Here is a 19439-nt window from a genome sequence, read left to right on the forward strand (position 1 = left end):
TCCTCAGCCCACCCTCAGTCCCTGGAGGGGGACGTTGCTTGGGGATGATGGGAGCTGCAGCCGGGGCCCCTTTCCAAAAAAGGACCACAGACAGTCTGGAAGGAGAATACATCTCGCCTTTATGGATTCGTTTCTTCATCCCACCAGTCCTTCCCGGGTTTATCCCTGCAGGGGGGCCTTTTGGGGTGGGGAAGCTATAGTCTTGGGATGGGAAAGAGAGACCCATCCCAAGCAATCCTGTTGCACTGGGCCTCTGCTCTCCCCCTGCTGGCCATGCAACCACCAACTCCCTGTGAACCCCATTCTCCCCACCACCAGCCCTAGGAAATGTCACCCCCTTTGCCAGCAAAGGGCAGGGCACTGGGGGGCACAGACAGTTAAAAGCCACCCCCAGGGAGTGGGGCAGCCAAGAAAGACCAAGGGAAGGGGATAGAGGAAGCCTTTCCCAGTTGCCTTGCTGGGGAAGACTGGGACTTGGGGAGGGGTATCCAGTCAGGTGTGTGTCTGTTGCCCAAAGTGTACAAGAAGGGGGGGCATGGGGCAGAGGCAGGACAGAAGCCCCTCCAGAAAGGGGCCCCGATTCACATGCCAGCCACCCCGCCACCGCTCTGGACGTGGGACTGGCTGAAGCTGGTGGACATGGAGGCCACTATGCCATCCACCGACTCTACGGTCAGCTGCGGCTGTTCCCCTCCGCGCCGGTTGCTCCCGTTTGGCGATGAACCGATCCGCCGCATGGATGCTGTTAAGACAAAGAGAGGAGAAACCATCCCAACCGTTCAAACTCTTGCAGCGGCAACCCAGTTTTGTACCTTCCAATACTTCCCAGATAAAATGACAAGATATGTGGCTGAGCAACCTCAGAGTATGGTCAAACTGGCAGAAGTGGTGACTGAAGACAAGAAGACAAGCTGGGAAAGGCTGTGAGCTACTGGGGAGGAAAAGACCCTGTCCCCTTCCTCTCTTTTCCACAACGCCTGAGTTAATGAGTGCAAGAAAAGTCTCTGGGGAAACTACAAATCCCTTGGCGCTCTCCACCCAATGATGCTGGACATTTTGGGAATTCCCAAGGCAGGAGGTGGTGGGTAACACACACCTCTGTGATGAACCCTACTCAGGCTGTGGCACGCCTCAGGGTCCAAAAAGCAGCTGAGGGGTCTCTTGCAGCCCCTCCTGTGCCAATGGGACCCTTGCTTTTTCAGTTCAGCTGGGCAGAGAGGTTAGGAATGTGCGCGCAAACTCACATGCGTAGGGCGAGGTGCTGACATCTGCAAAGGCCGAGCGGGCTCTCTCCATCCGGGAACGGGGCCGGGGAGGCTTCACGGCTGCAGTGGGGGTCAGAAAGGGAACGTTGGTGGGTTTGGGAACAGGGTGAAGGGCCCAAGTCTTGGGAGGAGGCTTGGCCAAGAAGTCGGCCAACCAAGATCTAGGCAGATCCTGCAGGGTGCAGAAGGGAAGAGCCAGGATGTAGTTTCCAGTCCATTTAAATAAGACTGCATTACAAATTGCCTGTTTCTTTCTCCCCTCCTGAGCCTGACCTGTAAACTCCTTCTGCAGGGCCAGGGCCCGCTCTCCAGCCTGCGAACTCAGCCGCCCTTTGTAGAGAACGCCATTCACGCCCAGAATGTCCACCTCGGTCTGGAAGGAGAACAGCCAATGTGCACAAGGCCAAAGCCTTTAGGTCAGGGGCAGGAAGGGGTCCAAATAGGACACTGTCCCCAGACCCCCAGCCCTGCCCAACTGGTTCAGGGGGCATTCATTCATTCAGAAGGAGCAGGAGAAGGCTGGTGGCCGCAGCTCTTGAGTCACTATCTATGGGGCCTTCATGTACAGAGGCAATCTACCTCTTGAAGAGCAAGAGAGCAGGCAAGATGTGGCTCTCCACCTATTCCTACTTCACTCTCACAACATCCCTGTGGGGCTGAGAGAGAAAAAGGGAGGGCTGGAGAAACAACCCAAGGGAACCCAATGCAAGTTTCATGGGGGCCTAGAATCACAGAATCCTAGAGTTGGAAGAGGCGTCCCAGGGGCCATAGAATCCAACCCCGTTCTGCCATGCAGGAAGGCACAATCCCAAGTCCTCACAAGTCCCTCTCCAGCCTTTTAACCACTGCACTGCATGGCCTCTGTGCTTGGAAGCATCTGCCAGGATTTTGGCTGGATCCAGCAGGGCCATTCAGCCCCCCCACCCACCCACCCCAGTGTTCTCCATGTCCTCCTCCTTGGGGCTCACGTTGTCATAGGTGAGGGCCATGGGGTCTCCGTAGGGGTAGATTGTGCCCAGGTCCTGAGAGCGAGAGAGACGCTTGTTGCTGCAGGCCTGGTGGTGGGCCTGGCATTGCCAGCAGGTCTGCGGAGGTGGGTTGCTGGTCATTTCGTTCCCCTCCAAATCCCTGAAGAAGGAAGGAAGGAAGCCAAGTGCAAGTTAGCAAAGTCAACGTGCACAAGGCCAAAGCCTTTAGGTCAGTGATTTCCAAACTTTGGTCCTCTAGGTGTTTTGGATTTCAGCTACCAAAATTTCTGACTGTTGGTCAAGTTGAAGTCTAAAACACCTAGGAGGGCCATTGCTTTAGGTGATCAGGGATGGTGACAACTTCTGCCATCTCCAGCCATACTTGGACTCCCCCTCCTAGCTAATTTGGCTGCCATGTTTGCTGGACAGCTCCTTGCTGGGGAAGCTCCAGCTGGAGTTCCTGCACTGCGCAAACTGCGCAGAGGATTGGACTGGATAGCCCCAGTTCTAGGCTTCTAAGATTTGCTGCTCCTGCTCTGGAAGAAGTTCTCCCACTCCAAACCTCCCGTTGCCCGCTTTCTTCTCCCCCTCCTGCCAAACTAGGACTGCCCCATGGCAGCTTCCTCACTTCCTCTGCTGCCGCGCAAGGTACTCGTAGCCGTTGGCGCTGGCAGGACGAGGCCTCAGGGGAACCTTCCGGATGGTGATCATGTGCCTGCAAAGAAGAAAAGGGGCTGAGCCAGAGAAGCCAGGCCCCTGGCCCCCTCCCAGGCCCTCCTGCAACAGCCCCCCACCCACCCACCACAACATACCCTCCAGCTGGCCCAAGCTAGCAAGGACGATTCCCATTAATCCACTTTTCCAGCTGCTCTTGCAATGTCTCGGTTTCTCTCTCCTCCTCCCACATTCCCCCTTTCTGACTTCCATTGCTGCAAACTGAGTCCAAAGTACAAAAATCGTTTCTACTCAATTGACTCAACAATGGAGGAGGAGAGGAGAGGCCAGAATCTTGCCCTTTGCATCTGCTCAGGCAAAAGCAAACAGCTGAAGCCTTGCCTGGCTTCTCTGTTCCTCCTCGTTCATAATTTTTTGTGTGTGTGGTGCTAGGTCACATGTGTCCTGCTTTTCATCTGAGATGAAGTGCTGGAGGGTGTGCAACTCTCTTGATACTCACGGCCCAGTCGCCATGGTCACTGGCCGGTCGCAGGAGATGCACTTCACTCTCTCAAAGAGCTGCCTGCAAAACAACCGAACAGACCAGGCTGCCCCAGGGATGCAGACTGTGCCCACTTGGCTGCAAAGGAGGCTAGATGCATCTCTCTCCCTTCCCTTCTGCAGAGCATCTCTCCCAGAGGAGCCTCCCCTGCCTCAAATTTGGGAAAGGGTGCTCCTTTTTCTTTAGGAATACAACACCCCAGAATCCCCCAGCCACCATCTCTGCTCTCTCAGTGTATGGCTGATTCCCTTCCCTTGCCACACTCACTTCTTGAAACCAGCAGCGCTGTCTGCGTCAAAGCGGGGACCCTCACTCAGGTATTTCTTTATGAACTTCCATACCTCCTCCAGCTGCTGGCTCAGAGGGTCCAGGGCCATCCGGTCCAACTGGAGGGGGGTGCAAAGGAAAGGTCTGAGTAGATTATTTGACCCCAAAGGGAGAGAGGAGGAGAAAGGCATGTGCTTCACAGTCCTGCAGGTTCCCAGCATGGATGGAGCCCACAGGGATGGAGCACAACTGTCTGGAGAGATGGTTACCTTGCAGTCCATGTCAGTGAAGAGCTTCTCCAGGGCCTTCTGCCAATCCTTGTCCTGGAGGGACATCTTCTGCAGGAGGTCCTGCATCATCTCACTCAGCTGGGTGGTGGCCGACTGCAGCTCCCCATGGTTGACTTTTGCCTCCAGAGCACTCTTGTCAGCTTTCTGGGGGAGACCATGAAGCACCCGGTCGCTCACTTCCCAGTAGAAAGAGGGTCTGTGGTGAGACTGGGGCAACCTGCGGGACCTGGGAAGGACCCCCTTCTAGGCTGCCTGAGAGTGGAGTGGATACTGGGAGCTGAACCTCCCTAAGGTCCAGGAGAGGATGGACCTTGAATGGAACTCCCTTTTCTCTCCCAAATAGCTACTGCACATTTAACAACTACATTTCAGGTAGGCAAATGATGGGGCTCTTAATGACACACAAGGATGGTGGAGGACTGTAGAGTTTGGATGCGCTGCTTTGGGGATGATAACTCCCACATATGGTGTCCTCCACAAACAGTTCTAACAACCACAACAAACTCTGGAAAAGTTACATTAGACACATTTTCTCTCTGCTCAAATCCCACATCACTTGCCAAGGATGATCAAATGTTTGGGGGCCCACTTACAGCCCTGGCAGTGAGAGGATGCTGGCGCCCACCGGCAAAAGGGTACCACCTACTGCATCACTTACCCAGTAAAGCTGGTCTTGTTGCAGAAATGGCTGCCAGTGTTCAGCCCCAACAGAGCTCTTGGGAAGGCCAGTTGTAGGAGAGACACCCCCCCCCCACTCAATACACACCCGGCCCCTTCCAGACCCAGAGGGACCCACTTACCACACTCATCTCCTCCTGGATCACAGTCTTGTCTGCTTTGGTGATGTTCAGCTGTTCCAGCATCATGCGCATGGCCTGGAAAGGGATTCGGTTTCAGGAATTTGGAACTCTTGGTGGGTGAGCAGACTTTGGAGAACCCAGGAAGGAGAGACCCACTGGAAAGGAGTACAGCTCTGATGGCCAGAAAAAGGAAAAGGTCCCACCACCTACTTCTTCTTTCTTTTCATGTCCCCCAGAAGCAGACTTACCTCCATGTCGGAGGTGCTCTTGGTCAGCCTGTCTATCCCCCTTTGCAGTTTCTCGCATTGTTCCTTTAGCTGCTGCACTTGGTCCATCATGGCTTGCAGAGACTCCTTTTTCTGGGGAAAGCAAAGGAACCCTCTCTGAACAAACCTTGCCATGAAAATTATGTGATAGGTTGCCTTAAGGTCACCATTTTAATGTATTAAGCATTACTATTCCAATTTGTGGTACAGGCATGGGGGCAAGGGGTGGGTTTCGGATGCCTCTGGTTTTTGCACATGCCCTGTTTGCTCCGGCTCCTGGCCTCCTCTCATGGGGATGGTGCCCACCATTGGGTGGATGGGCTGCCATGGGGTGGAAAGATGCCCTTCTGGCGTGCCCCCTGCCCACTCCTCAAATCACCTGCTCCTCCTGACGCTGCATCCTCTCCATCTGCTCCATCAGCAACTTCAATTCAGGCATCTCCGAAATGGCTGGGAACACTAAGAAAGAAGGAAAGTCATGTCTGCCTGGACCTGAGCTGGTGCTCTCTGCGGTGACAGAAGCAGAAGGTGCTCCTGAGCATGCAAAAAAGGCATTTTTCTCCCTTGCCCCCTTGCTCTGTTTGTGACTGGACCATGAGCCTACACTTTTGGCCAAAAGCTGTTCATTCTTGGGGGGGGGGGGGTCTTCTCTCTGGGTCAGCAGCCCAGTTGGGGGTGGTCTCCTCACCTCCAAGCTCCATCTGCTGCTTCATCTGGGCCTCCAACTGAGCCATTTGGGCCATGAGCGCCTCGTGCTTCTCCGGCAACTGGGTCAGCACAGCCAGAACCTCCCTGGATGCCTTCTCTCGGTCCGCTTTCTCCAAAAAGCCCTGCAACACAATCACACACAGAGACTCCCTCTCTCTATCACACATTCACTCATTGGAGAGGAAGCATCTTTCCCCTTGAAGAAGTCATGTGCACTTGGGAGATGGTTCTGTTTTGGATTGCATCTCCCAGAATCTCCAGCTGATAAGAGTGTGTGTGTGTGTGTCTCATACGTACACAGAGAAAGCCCCCCCCCCAAAGATACTCACACTGACTACCTCCATGGACTCCTCCAAGCGAAGGACCCCTGAGCACCAAGTCAACCCCCCATCCCTGTTTCTTTGGCAGGGTCTTCAGCACCTCATTCCCAGGGTCCCCCCATAATGGCCACCCGTCCCCTGGATCTGACCCCAGCCCTTGACTGGAGCAGAATCCCCTCCCCATCCTTTTTGCCCCTCACCTTTCCGGTCAGCATCTCACAGAGGGAGCTCCATCGGACCAGGTCCAAAGTGTCTGGCTCCACTGTGCCCTTCCCCTTCCCTTCATCCTGAGAGGAAGAGAGAAGTGGAGCACGTCCACGAAAGAGCCCCAAAGCTTGGCAAAAGCATCCTTTTTTGGACTACAAGTCCCAAAATCCCTCTAACCAGCATGACCACTGTAGTGCCCACAAAGTATCCCCCCCCCCATACACTGAAAAGACTCACCACCCAACCTAAACTCAAAATGGATTCCTTCCCATCAAGAGCTTCTGCCCCTCAAGAAGCCTGTTCTGTACAGAACCTGGATATGTTCTGTATAGAACTTGGAATATGGGGCAGGGTCAATGGGGAGCAGTAATGCAGACTGCAGGAGAGTAAAGAGGGCTGAAAATTATTTGGAGGGAGAATGCTGGGTTTGGAAATTGGGAGGTGTGTGACCCTGGCTGGGAGACCAAACCAGGCAGGTGGGGAGGAAGGGCCAGGGGTGGACCCTAAGAGCCCCATTTGCCAACTAAAGCGGGGGGCCACTCACCAGTCCCTCTTGTATCCCATCCAACAAGCCGGTCTTCTGGTCCAATTGTTGGAGTCGCTCTTTAATTTCATCAATGCCGAGCTAACAATGAACAACAGGCTCTGAGCATGTGCAAAGTGCCTTCCCCCACCTGCTGTTGGTTGTTGGCTCCCACATCTTTGGGAGCAGTGGGTCTACTCCAGGGTTTTTGCCTAAAGGCAGAGCTTTCCAAGGCCCTGAAGCTGACACCCAGCAACCTGGACAGTGCTTTTGAAGTCCAGTCTAAAGCCAGAGGAGGATTCCCTGCCCCACTGACCTGGGGAGCCAACAGTCTCCATGGATGGGGCCCTTGCGTATCTTGATTTGCACAATGTCAAGGGAGGGTGGGAGGCAGAGGGCATCTTGTGCACCCCAAGTGTTCCCCATCTCTCTCCTCCTCAGGCTTGATGCTTGTAGTACTCATTACTCACTTTGGTAAAGTTGTCCTTCAGCTGCCCCAGCTCCTCCTCCACGTTGTTGTTGGCCACACGCAGGGAACAGATATTGCTCAGCAGATCCTGCAAGGTGTTCATGGCCTAGAGATGGGGGAGAAGGTAAGGACAAACCTGGTGAGGGGAGGGGGAATTGGGAGCCAAAGGAACCAGAAGGAACAAGGAGGAGGAGGTGTAGCAGGGCTGGCCCAAGATGGCCTGGTGCTTGGAGCAGAAAAGACCACTTAGAAGAGTTGGGTGTGTGTCTGTGAGTAAATACTCCCCACAACAGACACACACCACACACAGAGACACAGACACAACACAGAGTATTTCCACAATGATGGGACCCCTTCCTATCCTGGACAGACCAACCATTTCTATCCAGACAAAGCATTGAGATTTCAGCTGTTTATCAGCTTCGTGAACGGACTTTTGTTTTCTTCCACAAATGAGAAGCTGAGGTTCTAGCTGAGGAACAGACACCTTTAAAAAAAGGCTGAGCAGATCTCCAAAGGCCAAGAGAGAGGTGGAGAAACCATGCAGGGCCAGCTTTCATGCATGAATCCTGGGACTTTGCCATTGCTTTCCTTGCCTTTTTGATATTCTGAAGTCACTTCTGATCTACTTTTCAAGACTTGCAGCCTTACCAGACCCTTCTATAATGTAAGGGGGCCATAACAGAGGGGGCCATGGGGTTAGGGGGGTCATGGCTTAGCAGATAGCAGGAAAGCGGCAGAGGAACAGAAGGAGGGAGGCAGAAGGAAAGAAGGATGTTGGTTTGCAGAAAGGCGCCCGCCTTACCTTGGTCATCCCTTCCTCGTTGACCTCCATCTTCTTCTTCAGCTGCATCATCTGCCACATGTCCTGGGCCGGCCGGGAGGCCCCTTGGGTCCTGGCCAGCAGCTGGTCAGTGTCCGGGGTGCCATTCAGGAAAGCCAGCTGCTTCTCAATGGCCAGGATCCTCTCATGCATCTGGTGGAAGATGGAGCTGGACTTCTTGGCCACCTGGACGGTTTCTGCAGACGGCGTCGCAGAGGTCAGCAAGGCCGAAGCCGGCTTGATGAAGTCCATCTCGTCGTCCGTGATTTCTCTCTTCACGTCATTCAACTGGAGATAGTCCAGGATGCTGTGGAGGAACAAGTGGAGGGCGTTGAAGTTGACGTGGCCCAGTTCGGGGGTCCCGATGGCCAGGTTGACCAGCTCAGAGAAGGTGAAGCTATGGGCCATGGCTTCTTTGGGGGGAGGGGTTCAGTGGCCTCAAGGCAATCTGGGCTGCAGGGTTTCCGGAGGCAGAGGAGGCGAGGGCCAGTTGCCTTAGCAATCACAACACAAGACAGCAAGCTCCTGGTTCAGAAGCCGCTGAGGCTGATGCTGCCCAGGCCCCTCTTTGCTCCAGGGGCTTTTACAGCTCGGAGTTCTGCCCGGCGGAGTTCTGCCCGGCGGAGTGGAAAGTTTCCCAGGGTTGCTAGGAGATCCTGGAACCCAGGGAGATCTAGAAGGTGGAGGAGGAGGAGGAGGAGGAGGACGCTGGCTGGAAGCAAATGGGGCCAGTGAGTCACTTGTGGGCCTTGGGCAGGGGCCAAAGTGGCCACAGTGGCCTGCAAGCCCAAGCCAAGCAAGGATGGGGAGGTGATGGTCAGTGGGCTACTTACAGAGAGACAAGTAAAAGGGGGAGCCATAAAGACATGGCTCTCCTTTGCAATCCTGCAAGATCCCAGCATCCCCTTTCGGCCTGCTCCGCTCCGGGCCCACAACAAACTCCAACTGCCAAACTGGGTTATGTCTCCAGTGCAGATGCAGCCTTGGAAGGGTTGCCCTAGTCCTGCCCCTCTTGAGCTGACCAAGGCATGGCTCCCATAGCTGGCCCAAGGGTCCTGCTGCTGGAAAGCCCATCATCCACAGAGGCCAAGGCAGAGAGGAGGAGAGCAAAGGTCACAGGCATTCAGATGGGTGGCCAAACTTAGGGGGGTTTCCTTTCGTGGTCCATAGGGTCAGGCTGGGCCTTGCTAGAGAATGGGGGCCCCTGAAGCCCATTGGATCACACTCTCTCAGCCTCAGGGGAAGGCCATGGCTGCAAAACTCCTCCAAAGAACAAATCTGGCCAAGGAATCCCCAGGACAGCTTGGCCTTAGGGTTGCCATAAGTCAGGAAGGACTTGGAGGCACCACCAAGATACTAAAGGAGCTGAAGGAGGATGCTCTCCAATGCAACTAAGTATCTGCACTGCAGAAGTAATCCGGTTTGGTCCCAGTTTAACTGCCCAAGCTCAATGCTGGGGAATCCTGGGAAGGGTAGTTTGTTGTGCTACTAGAGGTGCATCCACACAGGAGAAATTACCCTATTTGACACCGCTTTTCAGCATCCTGGCTCAAGGCTATGGAATTCTGGGAATCATAGAATCGTAAGAGTTGGAAGAGACCACAAGGACCATCCATTCCAACCCCCTGCCATGCTATGGAATTCTGGGAGTTGGAGTATGTTGTGGGGTCCAGAGCTCTGCTCTGCTCCCACAACAAACTCCAACTCCCAGAATTCCATAGCCTTGAGCCAGGGCAGTTAAAGCGGTGCCTAAACTGGGTTATTTCTTCAGTGTGGATGCAGTCTAAGAAAGAGTGGCGTCAAACTGGGTTATTCCTGCAGCGTCTGCTCTTTCTCCCCAACAAGTGTTTGTGCGTGGGACTCCTACCCGGGTTTTAGTCCGAACTGTAAACGAGGCAAACCCCAGGAACAGCTGCAGTGTTTCCCGGAGACCCCCCCCCAAACAGGGCGGTTGCGCGCGCAGCCATGCCCCCTCCCCGCCTCCCTGGCCACGCCCCTCCCTAGCCACGCCCCCCGCGAGCCGCAGAGCCGGACAGCGAGCCTTGGCCGGAGGAAGGTCGTTCCCTTTCGCCAGGTGAGAGGGAGCCCCTCGCGCGGTGCATGCTGGGCTTTGTGGTCCCTGGGGGGCTGAGGGTGGGAGTGGGTCCTTGGACCGCAGCTCCCATCATCCCCTCTGGCCGGGGGCCTTCGCAGGGCTTGAGAGGGCCGGACTGCAGCTCCCCTCGTCCGCCCCCCTCGCCCTCGGCTGTTGGGGGGCTGAGGCCCGGGAAGAGCCTCCCTCCAGCCGCCTCCGCGGAGCTCTCCAAGGTCCTGAAGGTGGGCTTCCCCTCCGTAGTCTTGGCTCAGAGGCCCCTTCGTCCAGTTCGGGCTGAAACCCGGAGCGGAGCCTCCCAGCTCCACACTCCTTGCTGCCTCGATGGGAGGGACCCATGGGGCTGGAACTCAGGACCCGGGGGCCCTTGGGCCTCCCTCCTCCTCCCCCCCAAAGCTGGGAGGCTGCCAGGAGAGTTTGGGAGGGGTCTCCCAAAGAGTGGGCCCCCCTTCTGTGGGCCAGAGAGGAAGGAGCTGGGTGCCGGGGAGCCTCCTTTGCTCAGCCACCTGCCTCCCGGCTTCTGGAGGAGCAGCTGGGGTTAGGGAAGGGAAACAATGATTTTATTACTGTTGTTGTTATTGATAACAACAACAACAACAACAACGTTTTATTTATATCCCGCCTATCCCTGCGGATCGAGGCAGGTTACAAGAACACAGAAATAACACATTAAAATACTTAATACGTCCATATAAGACCAATTCTACACAATCCCCTTCCCGCCCTTCTCCCAAAATGGGATTCTGGGACACCTGGCCTGTAAAATGTCTGGCTTCAAGTCCCTTTCCACTTACCTCTGGGAGGAGACTCCTCAGCCGCTCAGGTCTTGCAAAGTCAGGGCTTCCTTGGAGGGGTCCATCCGCTGGAATGGCGGCCTCCTCACCAAGCCAGAGCAGGGTCTTTCCTAGGGACTCATCCCTTAAGAGATCCAAAGCAGACAGCCTCCTTTTAGTCCTTCCGTCCTCTGGGAAGAATTCAGCCTTGGTTGGCTGACTGCTGTTCCGGCTTCGACTCTCCTGCTCAGGTCTTGCCAAAGCAGGACCAAGGCCTCCTTCCTTGGGGGACCGCATCCACCTGGAACAGGGCTTTCCGCTTTCCTTTTGCCCTCCGCTGCTTCTTCTCATCAGCCTTGTCTCCTCTTCCAGGGAGATTTCAGCTTGCTATTTCTCTTTCCAGGTAGCCATACAACTCTCCTCCAGCCCCACATTTCCAAGGAGTCTGTTTCCTTCCTATGTAGAAATGGCAAATACAAAAGCATGGTCAGCCCTGACTTTAGTATTCAGTGATATATATATTTACGCTTGAGGATCTTGTCTAATCCTTCAGGGGCTTCTGCATGTCTTTGCAATGCCTTGTAGTCATGTTCATGAAGCCTGCAAACAGGAGCCAGGGCTGTTGAATGGGTCCCTGCCCAGGTCACTCCACCGCCATCGCCGCCTCCATCGGGAGGAATGTGGGGCGCAGTGAAGGTGCTGCTTCCTCCCCAAACATGAGCCTCAGGGCTCTAAGGTTTCTGAAATGCAGGCACTGGAGAATCCATTTCCGGATCGAGTTTCTCTCTGTGAAAGCTCTGGAGGCTTCAGGAGCCTGGCTGAGGGCTCCTTCCTTAGACATGACTTGTGTGGAAGCTCCGTTTGCAGCAAAGGTTGTGGGGCCCAGAATTCCCATTGGGGTGGGGGGCACCCTCCAAAGCGGAGTCCATGGTCTGGGAAACCCAGGTGGCAGGCCAGCCGTGGCAGCGTTCGGTCTTTCTTGTTCTTTGGCAGTTCTTCCAACTTGTGCCTGCAGCTTGTTCCGATTGCCAAGCTAGTGCCTGGCATCTCTGTGTTGTGCAGATTCTCATTCCGTGGTGATGATGATGATGATGATGATGATGATGATGATGATGCCAGCGTGTGGGAGAGAGTGCTGTGGGTGCATGGCTAGGAGGCTTTTGGTGCGTTGAACGGGGCAAGCTCAGTGGCTGAGATGCCCACCAAGAGCGGCTGCCCGGCTGGCTCAAGGTGGGCCCCTGTGACAGGGATGCTCCCTCTGAGGGGGCCTGTCTTCCCAGGCAGGCCACACAGGCACTGACCACTGGGCCCAAAACCCATCAGAATGCAGAGCCTTACTTCTGGGAAAGAAACGGGACATTCTTCAGACCTTTCCTCTTGAGGACCATTTTAGGTCACTCAGGAACTTGGCTGTAGCTGAGGGAAAACTCTGCTTTCCCAGGAAACTGTTTTAAGATGCAGGGCAGTCTCGCACTCCCGCTCTTTCATAAGCTCAATGTTTAGCATCCTGCTCTGGAAATGACCACCCCATCTCCCCTCCTGGCATTGGAGAAAACTCTCAAGAGAAGCCATGCCCATCAGGCACTCTGGCAGCCCTATGCTGTCTCTCTCAACTCTGGATGCCCAGGAGCTGGGCTGTAGCATGTGGCTTGTTCCGCCTTGGCCCATTTCTGACCTATGCTCTCTGGAAGACCCAGCATGGACTGGTGCCAGTCCAGCCTCTTCTTCTTCCCTTCTTTCATGCAATGCGGGAGAGCTGGGCTCCGCTTGCTTGGGCCGGTCGCCAGGGCTCTTGGCAGCTGCTGGGAGAACCCCGAGGGGCCTGCCTCTTTGCAAGCAGAGAGAAAGTGTGTGTCCATCCATGTGTGTGTGCGTGTGTGAACAAGGTGCCTTTGTTTCAGAAGCCAAGCTCCGTAGTCCCACTGGCTATAGGGATTGTGCATGCGGTGTGCCCGCCTGCTTCTCTTTAGGTCAAGAAGCTTGAAGATGCATGGATGGATGGGCATCCTCTCTGCATTCCTGGCAACACCAGCAGGCCCCTGACCCCCTCCCACCATCCCTGGAGGGAGACTGCAAGGAAGCTGATCTGCACAGTGCATTGGACTGTGGGCACTCTTAGCTCTCTCTCCAGTGCTGTGCCTGCCCTTGCCTGTGGTGCCTTCCCACCATGCCAGCTTGTGTGTGTGTGTTTTCTCCTGAGCACATCACGTGGCAAGGCAAGCATCACGTGGGGGAAGGAGCTGCTCTGTGGTGAGGGAGCCCCAGACTGCTCTCTGCGACCCTGGCTGACCGGCCAGCCGGCTGGGGGCCAAGAGGCAAGTGGGGAGCAGGTGGGAGGCACAAGGATGCGTGGTCTTCCATGGTCAACCCCACCTGTTCCCCTCTGGCGCTTTGGGCTTGGAAATTCTGCCTGCCCCAGGCCTTCCTGTGTGCCCCAAGGATGTATGGGGGGGGGGAGACCCCCAGGGATGGTTGCTGTGGGAGGGGGGCTGCCATTGGAAGGGGGACACAGAGGCGGCAGCGTCTGGCACGGTTTCCAGCAACCTGGCCTTCCCATGCTCCAGGATGGCTGCCAGCTTTCTCACTGCCCAGATATGGCCAGGGGAGGAGGGGAAGGAAAGGCCAGTCTGTCCAAGTGCCAGGAGAATATGGGTTTCCTCCTTGCCTCAGCTGGTACTGCCCACTGCTTGGGGTCATCTCTGCCTGGGGGCATTGACTGGGCCTTCCAGCAAGGGACTGTGCCCAACTGGGCAGTTGCCCTTTTCCTCTTCAGATAAGCTCTCTGGGGCAGACTTGGATTTGGAAGGGGGGGTCTATCCAGGACGGGGGGGGGGGGGGAGAGAATCAACCAGGAGGCAGGAATTGCTCTTGGACACCTCCTTCCTACCTGCTTTGCTTCCCACTGCCTCCAGGGTGGATCATGGGTCTTTTTGTCCCCTGAGTATACAAGACCCACCTGGCTGCTGGGCATCCCCATTCCTTGGGGCTCTGGACTATCCTGCCACCACTATAATTTTGCCCCTGTCCTCCTCTATTCCAGGTCTGCCGTGAAGGATGTCCAGCGATCCCCCTCCCCCCTACCCAGGGGGCCCATCAGCCCCACTCATAGAAGAGAAGGACGGCTCCCCTTTCCCCGCAGGTGAGGCGCTGGACCGGCTTGGGGGAGAAGGCCCAGATGACCTCCTGAGTGGGCTCTCCCATATGCCAGAGGGAGAGGAAGGGTACCGGTAGGAGGCTTGTCCCCAGGGCAGCCCAGCATGGAGTTGCCTATCTCCGGGGTTTGCACCCAGACCCACATCCTTATGCCCCAACCCCACCCCACAGTCCTGTGCCAGAATGGACAAAGAACATGTTCAATTTTGAATGAAAATCTGTTGCCATCCCTGTATCCAAGGGTCTCAGGACAGTCTACAATAACGTCACCTTAAACAAGTGAAAATATAAAGCAGTAATAAAGAATTTTCAGCTGAGAAATATATTAAGCAGTCTAACAGATTGAAACAAGTTCTGCTCATGAATTTGTGAAAGCCGGATAAAATCCTTCATCCACAAAGGCCTTATATCATTATTATTGTGATACTGGATGCCACCATTACGGCAGTGGTTGCACACTGGGCACCAAGGCCTGGCACTGACCCATCAGACCACAGTCCATGAGCCTCCTCTCATCAAAGTGTGTGCTATGGGGGATGGATGGCCATGCGTGTGCCCTAGTGGCTGCATGGGGGACCACATCTGTGCAACATCTGGGAAGGCACAACTGTTTGGCTAAGAGGTTTTACAGGCAAGTGTTGTGTCCAGAGGGCATCTGTCCCTGGTCTCTGCCAGGTGGGCATCAGTCGGTACCTCTTCTGGCTGCTTTTCCTGCCCCTTTTTACTGGTAGCTTCTCTTCTTCTCCTTTGTAGGCAGGGTCTCCCCTGCTGTGGTACAGCCGCCTTTGGATGTCGGACCCCCGCCGTATGAGCCGCTCCCCCCACAGCCGGGCTTCATCCCCCCACCCATGTCTGCTGAGGGCACGATGCCCTACATGCCACCCCCAGGTGAGTGGGGGGCAGAGGGTGGGGATGAGGGAACCTTTGTGTTTGCATCCACATCTTGGAAAAGTTATTTTGAAGAGGGATACAATTCCCAGAATCCCATATTAAAGCTTCTCATGAAAGAGCTGAAATGTAATGAAAACACCCCATATTTAGGCCATTAATCCAAAATTGGATGAGAAAAAAGAGAGGAGCCTCTCTCTTCCCAATGGGGCGCCTTTCACTCCCCAAACAGGCTGCCTGAGCTGCAGATCCCCATCTGGATCCCTGAGAGAAGGGGCAAGATTCCTCCTCTGAACCTGGAGCAGGTGGCAGAACCTGGGTCAGCCATCAAGAAATGAGAGGCAGCTATGGTCTTTGGTTTGCAATGCACAGGTGCACACACACCTGTGAGCAAGTGAGCCTAGGAGAAGGCGCTTGCCCCACTTTAGAAACGTGGGGCTGGACTGGTTTGGGTGAGAGACTTTGAAAATCCAGGTAAGGTCCTTCTCAACTTGAGCCACTGAGGCTGGGAGCCAGTCAGTGAGATCTCTTAAAAAGGCGTAATTCCTCCTTAAAACACGGTGCATGCTGACCACACACCTTGCTTTAGATGGAAATTATAGCAGATGTCTGGCCGCATAACTGTAGGGTGGCGTGTGTTGCCCCCTCCACCAATACCATTGTATTCAGGAAAGAGTAGTGCAGAGCCTGGTGCATCTCCCACTTTACACTTTAAAAAGCAATCAAGACTTCCCTGAGAAATAATAAATTTCAGGGTGGGTAAAAACAAACTGACTGCTAACCAATCAAGCCATGCAGCTGCTCAGACCAATCCATGCACTTCAGTCTGTTGCCCAAATTGCCCCCTCCAGCTCCCACAGATTGCTCTTGAGAGGCCATACTGCCTAGATTGCCACATGGTTCCTGAAAGATAACCAGGAGGGCAAGAGGCAGATTTCTGTGGGGATGCCCTGGGCACAGAAGGCCCCCTTTGCAATGCCACTAGCAAGGTGCATGTGAACATGTGTCTGCAGCAGGCCTCCAGTCAGAAGATGCTGTGCATACAATGGCAACAGCAGCAGGACTTGTGTGCGCCTGAGGCTTACAGATTGATTTCTGGAACAACCGGCAAATGGATTTTTGACAAAACAAAGCTGGGAAGTGCTCTGTCCATCCCACGCAGAGAGGAGCTGTTGGTCAGGACTGTTGCTCTGGCTTGACCTGAAACCCCACGGCTACACAGGGATTTGGGGCAGGCTGAGTGGCCCATTCTTCCTTTGGAGGTTTGGATAAGCTCCTAAAGAAGGGGGCTTGCCAAAGGTACAGCCCTCCTGCTGGCAGCGAGTGGAGGATTGGTGCCTTGTGTACCAGCTGGTCAAGAAGAGAGAGGTTACATCCAACCACCTGCCATATTTCTTTCTACTGTGTCTATCTCTTTGTCTCTCCCCTAGGAGGCTACTATGTTCCCCCCGGACCCCACCCCGCCATGGGCTACTACCCCGGCCCAGCTGCCGCCTATGCCCCCACGGGAGGCCAGACGGCCACAGTCCTGGTGCCCTCGGGGGCGGCAACCACCGTGACCGTCCTGCAAGGGGAGATCTTCCAGGCGGCCCCTGTGCCCACCGTCTGTCCCCACTGCCAGCAGGCCATCACCACCAAGATCAGCCATGAGGTCGGCCTCATGAACTTCCTGCTCGGCTTCTTCTGCTGCTTTGTGGGGTATGTGCCAGGGCAGGCGATGGGTGAGATAGAGGGTAGGCGGTGTGCCTGCTTTTGCTTTCTTCTCTGTGGCCAGGAGCCTGGACTGAGCTGGACCATGTGTCTTGGGCCCCGACTGCTGGGTCTCCTGGTCTGCTGGCTCGGCTGAAATGGCACCCTCTGTAAAAAGGCTGCTGGAGGCTCCAGGCAGCCTGGCTTTGGGTGTGGGGCAAGTGGGCTGCCAGAACTGAAGCTGCAGAAAGGCAGCCTGCCAGTGGCTCCTTTAGCCATTTCCCATTTGGGATTTGCCTTGCAGGGTGAATAGAGGTCCGAGAGGGTGGTTCAGTGCGGGAAGGAGGCCAGAAGGCTGCAGTGGATGGCTCTCCTGTCCTCACGGTGGGCATCTATCTTCTCCTCTTCCTCCTGCCAGGTGTGACCTTGGCTGCTGCTTGATCCCTTGCCTGATCGATGAGTTCAAGGACGTGACCCACACCTGCCCCAACTGCAAGGCCTACATCTACACCTACAAGCGCATGTGCTAGCAGCAGCGCCACCCAGGCCAGGAGACCCCCTTCCCTTCCCACATGCCCAGTTCCTTCGTGCTTGTGTCCATCCTTCTCCCTTCATCACAGAGAGTCTCAAAGGGGTCTCAGGCACCATGAATGGGGGGCTCCGAGAGGCAGCAGTGGGGCAGGGCAAGCCAGAGGGTCATGGCAGACCTCTAGGGCTGTTGCTTCTTAGTGTCACTTTCCTCAGAAAGACCTCTGTCCTAGGTGCCTGCTTGGCTCCTGCCAGGAGCACAGCCCCTGAGGAAGGCTGTGTCCACTTTTGCCTGCCTTGCCAGGGCTTTCCAGGGGAGGAGGCCAGCGTGCCCTCTTCCATCCCTGCCTAGTTGGCTGCCTGAGCCTCTTCTGGCATTGCCCAAGCGGCCACAAAGCTCCAGGCTTCTCACTCTACATGAAAAGGGAACTTTGGGGGTCAGGGGGAGTTTGCTTTTCTTCTTAAATCCTTTGGTTCTGTCCATGTTCTGGGCTGACATTTTATACCATGTCAAGCGTCTGATACCGTTGTTTCTCAGGACGCATGTGGCATGCCTTGTGGACAGCAGGCAGGAGACGAGGGGCCTTGGTCTCTGTGAGGCAGATGTGTACCTGGGTCCTGGCCGCCCAACCAGAGCCCCTCTTGCCTGCAGGTGGGGTGGAAGCCACCCCCATCTTTCAACTTCCCTTCTCTTGTGCTTTGCAGCCTATGCTCCTCACCTTGCTGTTCCCTCTGTCTCTCCATCTGCAGTGGAGCAGCCCCATGCCTTGCCTCTGTCCCATTCATGTTTGTTGCTCATAGGTACAAGGGAGTCTAGGAGCCAAAACTTTAGCATCTTCGCAATCAGACCTCTCTCCCCTCTGCATTCCCAACCCCAGCATGTAAATAGATGCAAGCAGAAAGGTTTCTGAGTTCTGGTTTGCCTTTTGTTTTTCTTCGTAAAGTTCTAACTGTGACTGACCTGTGCACGCCTTCCTCCCCTTCCGTCCATTTTGCACTGACTCCTCTAGAAAAGCCAGTCTTGCACTGATGGCGAGCAGCAGGGTAGCCTGGCCTGGGGGAGAGACTGCGGCCAAGGGTCTCCACTCCAGAGCATGGCTTTGTCTTGGTCTGGCACGAGCATTCCTTCCTGGCTTGTGCCTCTGGCATGGTGGCCTCTTCCCACAGCCACAAAAGCATTTCTCTGGCTCCCTGTCCATCTCAGAGACAGCTGTGGATGGACGAAGATGGAGAAGCGCAAAAAGCCCTTGGTCCCCAGCACTACTGAGGCATCTGTGAAGTCTATTGAGCCAGACAGGAAGGCTTGGTGCTGTTACTGCTCACAAGAGAAGTAACTGGTTGGCGCTCTTCCATGTTTGTACATATAAATAAAAAGATAAGACCCACAAGGTTGTGTGTGTGTGTGTGAGATTACGGGTAGAGTGCCACTGTTGGCTATTCTTCTGTCGGCAAGAAGACAGAGGAGGGCCTTTTAATATCTTAGCATAAAACAGATCATCCTGTGGGGAGGAAGAAAGTAAGCAAATGGGGAGCTGGGACCCACTGTAGCCCTTGCCAGGGGACAGGGCAGTCTCTTGCCTGGTGGGTAGAACAGGCCTCTGCACAGAGGAGAGAGAGATGCAGAGAAACATCCAGGTGACTGCTTGCTCCCTGCTTATTTGTCTGCCCCAAAGCATGCAGATCTGGGGTGTGTCCCCTAAGAGCAAGTTTCAAACAAACTGCCCAAGGGTCACACCTGCCCAGTGGGTCTTATCTCTGCCAAGTTAAAATTCAAGAGGTGACATTCCTACCCATATCTGGCTGGTGCTCTTCTCAAATGGGGTCTTTCTTGCCCCTTCTGTAGAACACAGCCTCTGTTCCATTCCAGTTATTCACATTTTCAACCAGGGTGGCTACATAGGCCCACTGAAGACTCTCTCAGGGAGGACGGCACCCTGCAGGATTCTGTTCAATGGCCGACTAAATAGGAACATCCAGAAACTGAAGAGACTGTGCTTTGTATTCTCCCCTCCCTGCCTCACATGCATCAGGCAATTGGTTGGACCACTGGCAGCCTCAGCTTCCCCTTCTGTGCCAGAGCCACGCAACAGGTTTGAGACGCCAAAGTATAAATTTTTTATTATGTCAGAGGCGTTAATACAGTCCTTAAATTACATGAAAACTAAACCGTTAGCCTATCCCCATATATACAAGT

General features: G+C 54.9%; 2 protein-coding genes across 7 annotated transcripts; one reads left to right on the plus strand and one right to left on the minus strand.

The window, feature by feature from the left end:
- Window positions 1-7: 7 nt before the first annotated feature.
- On the minus strand, window positions 8-8732 carry LOC149306567 (uncharacterized protein C16orf96-like). Of its 2 annotated transcripts, none has more exons than XM_089539984.1 (16): window positions 8105-8732; window positions 7301-7405; window positions 6852-6932; window positions 6301-6387; window positions 5761-5902; window positions 5452-5531; window positions 5055-5165; window positions 4807-4881; window positions 3986-4150; window positions 3717-3835; window positions 3408-3470; window positions 2862-2948; window positions 2234-2393; window positions 1539-1638; window positions 1245-1325; window positions 8-742 (listed from the first exon to the last, which is right to left on the minus strand). In XM_089539984.1, exons 1-16 carry the CDS (start codon window positions 8528-8530, stop codon window positions 582-584), a joined length of 2043 nt encoding a protein of 680 aa, XP_089396110.1. In that variant the 5' UTR covers window positions 8531-8732; the 3' UTR covers window positions 8-581. The 2 variants fall into 2 exon arrangements, with proteins under 2 accessions (XP_089396110.1, XP_089396109.1); XM_089539983.1 differs by having other exon boundaries at window positions 5452-5579.
- CDIP1 (cell death inducing p53 target 1) lies at window positions 8282-18633 on the plus strand. 5 transcript variants are annotated; one of them, XM_089539989.1, is made up of 5 exons: window positions 8282-8513; window positions 14028-14126; window positions 14894-15028; window positions 16459-16726; window positions 17136-18633. In XM_089539989.1, the coding sequence occupies exons 2-5, from the start codon at window positions 14042-14044 to the stop codon at window positions 17245-17247; spliced, it is 600 nt and encodes a 199-aa protein (XP_089396115.1). In that variant the 5' UTR covers window positions 8282-8513; window positions 14028-14041; the 3' UTR covers window positions 17248-18633. The 5 variants fall into 5 exon arrangements, with proteins under 5 accessions (XP_089396115.1, XP_089396111.1, XP_089396113.1 ...); XM_089539985.1 differs by lacking the exon at window positions 8282-8513 and adding an exon at window positions 10116-10196; XM_089539987.1 differs by lacking the exon at window positions 8282-8513 and adding an exon at window positions 10356-10438.
- The last annotated feature ends 806 nt before the right edge of the window (window positions 18634-19439 follow it).

This window comes from Sceloporus occidentalis, unplaced genomic scaffold (genome assembly GCF_023333645.1).
Source record: "Sceloporus occidentalis isolate IW3139 unplaced genomic scaffold, rSceOcc1.0.p SCAF_10, whole genome shotgun sequence".
In the NCBI taxonomy this organism is placed as follows: Eukaryota; Metazoa; Chordata; class Lepidosauria; order Squamata; family Phrynosomatidae; genus Sceloporus; species Sceloporus occidentalis.

Excerpts from the sequence above, each read along its gene's own strand:
- LOC149306567 (XM_089539983.1), bottom strand. The coding sequence starts at position 8,530 with ATGGCCCATAGCTTCACCTTCTCTGAGCTGGTCAACCTGGCCATCGGG. Across the intron at positions 2,394-2,861 it reads CTTGCGCGGCAGCAGAGGAA|GGATTTGGAGGGGAACGAAA; the intron begins GTGAGGAAGCTG and ends TTCCTTCTTCAG. Across the intron at positions 1,326-1,538 it reads CCTGCAGAAGGAGTTTACAG|CCGTGAAGCCTCCCCGGCCC; the intron begins GTCAGGCTCAGG and ends CCCCCACTGCAG.
- CDIP1 (XM_089539989.1), top strand. The coding sequence starts at position 14,042 with ATGTCCAGCGATCCCCCTCCCCCCTACCCAGGGGGCCCATCAGCCCCA. Across the intron at positions 14,127-14,893 it reads CGGCTCCCCTTTCCCCGCAG|GCAGGGTCTCCCCTGCTGTG; the intron begins GTGAGGCGCTGG and ends TCTCCTTTGTAG. Across the intron at positions 16,727-17,135 it reads TTCTTCTGCTGCTTTGTGGG|GTGTGACCTTGGCTGCTGCT; the intron begins GTATGTGCCAGG and ends TCCTCCTGCCAG.